The sequence below is a fragment of the Xyrauchen texanus genome, chromosome 4, assembly GCF_025860055.1.
Source record: "Xyrauchen texanus isolate HMW12.3.18 chromosome 4, RBS_HiC_50CHRs, whole genome shotgun sequence".
NCBI lineage: Eukaryota > Metazoa > Chordata > Actinopteri > Cypriniformes > Catostomidae > Xyrauchen > Xyrauchen texanus.
In genome coordinates, this window is record NC_068279.1 from 37,021,369 (window position 1) to 37,030,896 (window position 9,528).

At 34.4% G+C, this 9,528-nt stretch overlaps 1 protein-coding gene across 2 annotated transcripts in view; it reads left to right on the top strand.

The window, feature by feature from the left end:
• LOC127637429 (protein O-mannosyl-transferase 1) overlaps positions 1–7,251 on the top strand; it is a 48,955-nt gene extending 41,704 nt beyond the window's left edge. For both annotated transcript variants that reach the window (XM_052118491.1, XM_052118500.1), the window contains one exon: positions 6,730–7,251. In XM_052118491.1, coding sequence (XP_051974451.1) covers positions 6,730–6,904 — 175 coding nt within the window. In that variant the 3' untranslated portion in view covers positions 6,905–7,251. The remainder of the gene's footprint in view (positions 1–6,729) is intronic.
• The last annotated feature ends 2,277 nt before the right edge of the window (positions 7,252–9,528 follow it).

Sequence of the window (9,528 nt, forward strand, 5' to 3'; positions counted from 1 at the left end):
TTCCATTCAGGTTTTATTTCTGCTACTTCAGCAAATGTTACACAAAACTATGTGGGGACTAACATCAGAACAAAGCCTCTCAAGCTTCTAGGAAGCTTAATTAAAAACATCACCTCAATTCAGTAATGGTCTCTAGATAGTTTTTGAACCTACATTTATTCTTTCAGATGAATTTTCAACTTAATCTCTTTTCTTTAGTATAAACCCTTAACTTTAGATTGCCCTCTGAATATATAAAATCTTTAATCATTGATGAGGAGAGCTGTTTGAACTCCTTCATATCACTCTATCTAACATTATTGTCAAGGCACATCATTTTACATATAAAAATAAAATCAAACCAAAATAAAATGAAATAAAACACTTATGAATATTTCTTCAAATTCTGCTCTTGTGTTTCTGTTTCAAGCAGACACGTATCAATTTTAGACTGAGAGTGAGGAGTGGGGCATTACACTGTTTCACAATAATACATTTAATTTATTCTTCAACAGTAAAAATAGTGATATTTATAATAACTGATTATATTAACTGCTTTCAAACTTTCTCATCTCACACCATTTAAAAACAAAAACTACTCATCAAAAACTACTCTCATCTTACTTTCTTCTGTCCATTCAAACAACATACAAATAACCTTCTAATCTTTAATAAAACAGAACACAATGTCTTTTTCGACATTCTCTATATAATCAATACAACTTATGTTTAGCCTTCTGTTCATGCAGAGCTTTACATTTACAACACCTATCTTATTATTAATATATTATAATCCTTTTTATTATTAAGTAATAATTTATTATTACTACTTTCTCCATTTCTTACACTTTCTCAGGTGAAGGAACTTCCATTCTATCTAATAAAATAATATAAATCAAGTTTTTAAACTAACAGAAAAGTAAAAGATTAAACAGAATAAAGTCTTAAAGACAAACATATCTAAAAACATATCTATTTTCTTGTGTTTTGAAATAATTGCTCAGTAAGATACACTACGTACTTTTAATTTCTCATGACTCTTACATTATTTATTTATTTATTTTTATCCAAATGTTTCATCATCTTTTAACAGTTATCACTATTATACCTCTAAAATTACACTTTCATGTATTAACTATGGCAAACTAAAATAGTAGTAATAGAAATAGACACTCAATCAGCACTTTATAGCACACACTAAGCTCCTTTTTTTTTTTTTTTCTTTATTATGAGGGTACTCTCTGGAAAATTTGGGGGAGTAACCCATCCAATAGGTAACTCTATAACTTTGCCACATGTTTGTAATATTTACTCTTCAAATCAGTAAATCAGTGGTTAGCTGCTGGATTTAAATTTAGACCCTCAGAACAATTTAGACACGGGCATTGAACCCATTGATGGCATTCTGGAAAATCATAAAGTGATCGTATAAGACTGAAATCAACTTTTCCAGAGAAATTTTAATCCACATTATAAATGGCAAATCAATAATGATTACCAGCAGCAATGAGCGCAGGAGGATATATCAGATCAGTCACATCATTTTCAGTCTTCTTTGTGTCCGGATTTCCTCCTGCAGCATTAGTAACTTCTATAAAATCATCTTTCTCAGCCGTCTGCAATGGGGAGAAACTAGTTCCAGAATGAGTTAGTGAAACAACATACACATAATGATGACAAAAGAAACACAGAATAGACACATGAATATGAACATATTAACATTCATATATGAGGAAGTTATGATGTTCAATTTAATCTTAACCTTTCTCTATGGGCTTCACCTGCCCCAAAGACTAATTTTTAAATGACCCAAATCATTCTTAAATTTATTTTCCTTTAATTTTAGTCTCAAATGCAGCTTCTCAGTGTATCCACGATCAACCAAGACCTATTCTGTGTATACCAAACAAAAATAAATAAAATAAAAATAAAATAGCTATCTATCTGCTTTCTATCTTTTTCTAAAGTCGGGGCCCCTTTCTGTCTGTCTGAAGACATCAAGACAGGCCTGTTTCCCCTCAAAGCCATCCTCAATGCCTTCATCAGACAGTCCCTAACAAAAATAAAAAATCTCTGCCTATCTTTTGTTGGTTGATCAAGTTTACACCGACAACGCTGCACTCACATTTAAATTGTTCTCCAGACATTTTTTAAATCATAGAAAAATCAAAAACAATTTCTAGTGTTTAATTTAATAATGTTAAAATAGTATTCTCTCATAAACTGAACCAGACAGAACATAAAACAGACACATGAATGTGAAGTTTTCACATTTAAGGTTTAACTGCATAAGATACAAAATATAATTTTCTTATTTTATCATATCTTTGGTCCTCTTTTGCCATTTGCTTTAATATAACAACACTTATCTTAAATACAACCTTGGTTTAAAATACAATTACTTATTTGACTTTAGTTTAGCGCAATACACTCGACTCAAAGCTTTATTGTTTGTCCAGATAATGTGATTTCCCAAATGCAATTCAATCACTTTAAAGTTATCACTTTTTTATAATCTAAATATTCTTACTCATCACTTTGATATAAAAGGAGTTATGATCTGACACATGTCCATTCAACAGCTGCTCCCGCTCAGTTTAGTTAATCTTACATCAGGCTTCATTCATGACATGAAAAGAACAGCCCAAGAATAAACATTGTCCAGTCCGCTAAGGGTTAACTTTTTGATTTCATGCACATTTTTGTTTTAAAGCTATTTGTTTGTATTATACTGTATTATATTTATCCTTATACATACACACACATACACAGACATACACATATATTTTTTTATCATTGGTTTTCATTCTACAATCATAATATTTATTAAGTGCCCTCTTTGTTTTTAATCATAAGATCTCTTCTGCCTCTTATATTGATGAAAAATTATTTGGAACATTCTATTGATGAAAATAGTCTAAATAGATTTTCTTTTATGTAAATTGCATACATACTCCTCATTAGTTATGCAGCAAAGGATCAACCTCTCTATCTGGATGGATATTTATAGGGCTCATATAACATACACTTCCATACACAATCACACTTCAGTCATACTTCCCATACTTTAAAACACAGATTCTCTCACAAACACAGAACCTTTCACACTTTTTACAAACACAAGGCCTTTATAAACACAGAGCTCTCAAAAAATATTATACAAAAACAAACCTGTTACTTCTGCCCCTCCTTTTGCTCTCCTCTTTTTATCCCTCTCCTTTATTTCCATAAAAAACACTAATTATTTACAGTGGTTGATTGCTATATCTGTTACTTCTTTTTATATTAAAACTCATGTACTTCCACCCACAGAGGTCACATCCATTTTGGGTCTCTGTTCAAGACAATTTCTACATTGGTGCTAATTCTCCTTTACTCTCCCTATTAAAAATCACCTTAACATTTTTGACTGTATTTAATTTGTTCATAACTCCAGAAATGATCACTAATTCCCTGTGTTTCTATTATTAATCTTTTTAATTCGATTTCTTTTCTCCTCTCAGTTAGTCTCCTCTCAAATTCAGTAACATCTTATTTCCACATTATTATTTCTGCTTCAGGAGGAAAACTGAGACAAGGAAAAAAAAGTATTGTTCTGTTTCTCTGTGCGTGCTCAAAGCCCTCCTTTACAGCTCCCTATTCTCACTCTAGCAGCCCCTCCCTTCTCTCTTCCCCAGCACTCAGTCTCCAGCGTACTGTAAGAGAGAGATGAATGAAAAATCAACAACTGTGCTCATTTATCCGAGTCTTATCAACTATACTTCTGGATAACATCCAACTAAATAAGCTAAATATTTATTACTACTAATACTTATTTATATATTTATTATACTTATTTTTATTTCTTATCTCTTCCCCTTATATTTATTTATTATCTTTTATTTCTTTCTTTTTACTCTTTTTGTTATCCTCTTTATTTTCTTAACTTATATTTTCTCTTATTCTTTTATTTTATTATTTGCTTATGTTCCTTCTTTTATTGCTTATATGGTTTCACTTTATTTCTTCTCAAAACCAACTATTTGTTTATTCATGCTTTATGTTTGTTAGTATAATCTTATTTTGTGAATTACAAAACTTTTCTTAAAACATGGTTATACCTCACATACTACTTATACATACATCTTGGGTACAAAGTCTAAACTGGATAACATGATTATACATTACTTATTTCTTATACATACAGCATGGTCACAAGTGTTTAAACTAATGCATTCATTTTTCTAATTATTTGCTTTATCATGCATTATACTTTCATTTTTGATTACATATGTATTTCAACATGAGCAATACATTGCTTTCACATAAGTAATGCATCATTATCTATGTCTATATTAGCAATACACACTTAAGGTTTGCATTCTGCTTTATATCATGCATATCTATGTTTCCCTATCCAAGTCTGCCCTCTTAAAACAACGTTTCCCAATAATGTGCCACTTCAGATTTCAAGAACCGGTAAGGAATATTCGCCTCCTTGACTGACACTTTCAAATGTCCCCTGTATATATATCTATCTCATCTCTATGGCCTGTTTTACAGAGTGTAGTTATGTGATCCACAAATAATTTAGGATCTATGTTCCTAACAGCAACATCCAACCAGTTAACAAATGGCCACTCCTGTTCTATTTCTCCTAAATTCACCACTTCAGTTAAGGTTCTCATTAACTCCTTCTTTTTTGCAGTTAATTTTCTCTTGTGCCCTGCGTAATCTATGTACTCTGATTCTTTCCAAAAATGATCGCTGATTCCCTTTAACTCTATCAGCGCTCTTTCCAATTCTCTCTCCCACTCTTCAGATCTGCATTGATCTCCAACTTTACAAAACTTGCTTGTCTCTGCATTTTTCTCTAGTCTTGTTCACTGTAATGGAAAACTTTTTGCCTTTTCTTTATCTTTTTCCCAATTTATTTTATTTTTTCTCTTCTGAATCTCCCCTTCCCCTCACTCACAGAGCTGTCCGTTCAGCTGACCAGTGAGTGAGAGCAAGGCAGGGAGATATCAGAGAAGCAGGTGCCATTTTGCGTCTTTATACTTTTTCAACAATTGTTTTATTCAATTCACTGTTTCAATTCATTTTCCACTTTTGCTCTCATTTAGCATTTCCTTTGTGCACCTGATTCTCTGTATTATTCTGCCTCTGCACACAATACATCATCAACACTGTAATCATGCATTTGAATAAACACAAAAACAGCGCATTTAGTACCGCAAGCACACATGCACCAACAACATAGTTAGTCATGTACATTATTCATTATCTCAAACATGTACATAGTTCAACAATTCCCCGTTTTCTGCACAGTCCGGGTTCCGTCAAACACTGCAATAAATAACTTAATCTAACACCTGGAGGAATTTTGCGCGAATTTTCACTTCTCCACCCGTGTTAGGATTTTCACCTGTACAGGATTTTCAGCCACTCTTCTGGCAAAACCTTGAATAAATGCACCTAACCGGGAATTTTCACGCGCGTTGCTTCTCGACTCACCCCCAGGCTTTTTCTACCTTCTTCAAATAAACTTTCTTAAACTCTCTTTAAACAATCCCACCCCCCTATTTTTGAAATCTGGAACTCGCCTCTATTTTAGCCAATTAGTTCAAATTATTCTATGTCCGGACTGGCAAAAGTCTTAGGAAGCCACTTACCGGGACTCGCTACCACAGATCACACAAAAACACCTTAAGCAAAGATGCTTACCTCAGTTTCTGGCGCCGGTGTTTCTGTGCGATTCGTGCAAGCCGTCCCACCAGTGACCTCTGCCCCCTTGACCTCAATGCCAGCCCCACGAGTTGGGCGCCAAAGATATGTCGTGGAATATCACGATGAATCTCTCTAAGTTGTAAGAAAACTCTCAGAGTCTTGAGTTCCAGATGCCAAAGTTGTAGTTTATTGAACACCAACAAACATGAGACCGGCCAGCTGTCCGTTCTGACTGTCTTAGTCCAAAACCTCCTCTTCTATACAGTTTGTTATCTGGCATTACCTCATTTCTGTGCCCATTCATTATTTTTGTAACCAATGGATACTATTTGCCACCATTATCTCACAGAGCCTTTTGATATCTTTTTACTGGTAGAAACTTGGATTTAGTCTATCTTCAAGGTCCTTAGTGTCATTATTTTTTTACAGCTGGGTGCTCTTTGTGGCCTCTGCAGCATCAACACTTTTAGTAACCTCATATGCTCTCTCCTGGGTCACACAAAGGCCAGGAAACTCATATAAGTATTTGATATATAAGAAACATACTAGAATATTGAAAAATATACTATACTTTCAACAGCTGAATAAAAATATGAACTTTCTAATAAGTGACACAGGCCAAAGCTATCACAAATATATACATGGTTATTTGTTTTGTTATTGATGTTTTAATCAGTCAGATTGTCCGGTCGGGCAAGTCAAATTCTCTTTAAAAATACACTTGTCCCAAGCATTAATGTCGAGTCCTGTGAGCCATCAAAGAGATGAAGCAAAAGTGTTTACCTGTGCTGAACTTGCTCCTCAGATGCTGAAGAAAGTTACGTTATCAGAGCTGCTGGTAATAACTTTAACATTAGATATTTAGCTAAAGTTGGTTAACTAGATATAAGGTTACATACGTTATATATTGTTTTTCCACAACAAGCAGCCTGATATGTCATACACACTTGGGATATCATGAGAGTGAGTAAATGATGAGAGAATTTTCTTTTTTGGGTGAATCAGCTCTCCTTGCTTACATCTTTATATGATGTTGTTTCGCAGATCCCCTGCTCAACAGAGAGCCTTTGCTGGTGTTATTTTGGCAGCGCTTTGTTCAATATATGTGTCCTACCACAACTTAAGTCCTCTCACTTATGGTCAGCCAGCGTTAACATCAAATGAGCTCGCTGCACTGCGATGGAGAGAGAGCTGGGATATTCTTCTACGAAGACGCTAACATGGAAATGTAATTCCTGTTTCTGTAAGAACGGGACCTTCTATCCTTGTATGATGAAATAAAAGCTAACTCAAAACCTTTGGTAGTGGGGATTTGCAGAGAACTGTGAAAGACAATTCCTAGCATCTTGTGCCCAAACATTTGATAAAAATGTGATAAATTCTCTACAAAGAGAACTCATGCTGCTTATAAATCGTAAAACCAAAATAGACTGTTATGCACTATCTTAGTGCTCAATTTATCATGCTCTTATGTTTACACGTATTCCTTTTGGCAGTTTTATTGTATTGTTTTAGGGAATGTGAAACTAATAAAACTAAAAACATATGTTTCATTACTTTGCAATTGTTTTTATTAATCCTTGCACAACACTAATCAATGAAACTTGAACTATTAAATGCATTTTCTGCTATGTTGATTGTTATCTATTCTATACAATTTGTTTTTTTGACTGTGATGTTCACTAGGAAACAGTTCAGTGATTCATCATAACTCTTCACTAATGATCCATTGACAACCAGTAGTGTCCCTTTCCCTTTAAGGTTGTTTGATGCCACAGGTTACTGTCCAGAATGTTTGTAGGTGTCACTTAAGAGTTGAGTGACGCAAGAGTTTTTTTAAAGTCATTAAAACTTAATGACTTTAGCACATGCATCTTGTTTTGTTTATGCGCATCTTATATTTGTTTTATTTTTAACATCAAGCTTAGGGACATAGTGTGTGACTGATTTCTGAACGGATAAGCTAGCCACCTGTTGCAAACTAATGAGTTTTTTTTGTAACTTTAAAAAGTTTATTGTTTAAGCTATTGTTGTTAACACATGTGAATAAGGCTAATATTTATGGTGGTAGTATTTTGATGCTGTTGTACTAGGCACAAAAGCTTTTCAAGCTTTATCAGACAAGTCTATACTGATTAACTATGGAACCAATTGTTTGAAGTCTATTAACTCATTTGAAGTAACTTGCCTCATGTTCTGCATCTCACACCACAGTTGTCCTAAGATGTCCTTGTGTAGTTTTAGCAGTTGTGATTTTTAGGTTTATTTAGAGACCTTTCTTTAGTGGATCCAAAGAAACAAATGCCTGACCATGTTCTACCAAAAACTTTCATAATCATTGTCCACTTTGAAATGGATAGGTCACCCAGCTGAAAATTACTTCATTATTTACTCCCCCTCATCCATGCAACACAAGATGTTAGGGTCACCATTCACTGTCATTGTATGGAAAAAAGGTGCAGGGCTGTGAGGGATAAATTTACCATCTCTTCAATGGCACGAACGGTATAAAGCTCCTAGATCACACTGATTTTCCACTAATCTTGTCTGGAGATTTTTGTCAGCTGAATTTTCTCATACCGATATATTATCAATGTATTGTCCACGGAACGATCCAAAAACACTTCAAACTGCAGTACTGTTAAGTCTATCCCTCACAGCCTTGTTGTAATTCCTGTTAAAATCAAATATGGCCGTAGCGTGAATAAGGTCTAGAACAAAGTCATAGGGGTTTGGAACAAGATGGGTTAGAAAATAATGACATAATTTCAATTTTGTTTAAACTATCCCTTAAACATAAAAAAAAACTTCTTCCCGCAAATGGTCTGCTTGTTTCTGGTGGATGAGCAGTGGCGGGCCATGCATTTAAAGTCTAGGAATTCAGTGTGATTCATGCCATTAAAAAAAAACACAGTTTCACAATGAATAAGACACCTATGCCTTTGGGCATCATACATTATGTCACAGCTAACTAGTAATACCAGTTGACATTTAAAAAACATCCACACACATGAAAGCCAGAACTTGAAACGACGCAATGGCCTAATTTTAAATGCAGCATGACTGTGTAAGGCTGGAACAAGAATGTCTACACCAAAAGGCACTATTTCCAGTAAAAGTCAAAGAACTCTGCGAGAACTTAATAAAACTCTAACACAGAAGAGCATCTCCACCTGAGACAACACACCCTATTGAGCAAGGACCATAAAACACAAATCTCATTCACATCTGCCCCCTCTCTCACCTCAGGTCACCAAAAAACTTTGACTTATCCTGTTCTGTAATGTTAAAGGTTTTCAGATCATACATGTTTGGTAACATTCAAGAGGTCTCAGTACAACTGGTAAAATGGTCTCATTCCCTTTCAGCAAAGGCAAATCACAAGTAAGGTTTAAGAACTTAGTAAAATACTGCATTCTATCAGGGACATACCCCTCCCAGATCTCTCACAGAGACCAGATGCTGTATGCAGATTAGGTGCATTCTTTGTAAACATCAAACAGCCTACTCAATCACAAGTTACAAAGATCTACCTTCAAACCCCTAAATAGAAATCCAAATCCTGAATAACATCAAACACACACATCTGAAATAACAATAGAAACATTTGGTATTTAAGGAGAGATGACAAAGGAATTGGGGAGTCTGTAGTCAGATATCCCTCACAATTGCTGTGTGTAGTTTTCTCTACCAGGTCTCTGTAGCCAGAAGACCCACACAGAAAACATTGTGTGTTGTTTCTACTCTACCAGGTATACAATTTGAATTTCTTATGTTTGGTAAATGTTTGACTGGAATACAACTTTAATTATATTATTATGCTTGGTCCACTGATAGCTTTGA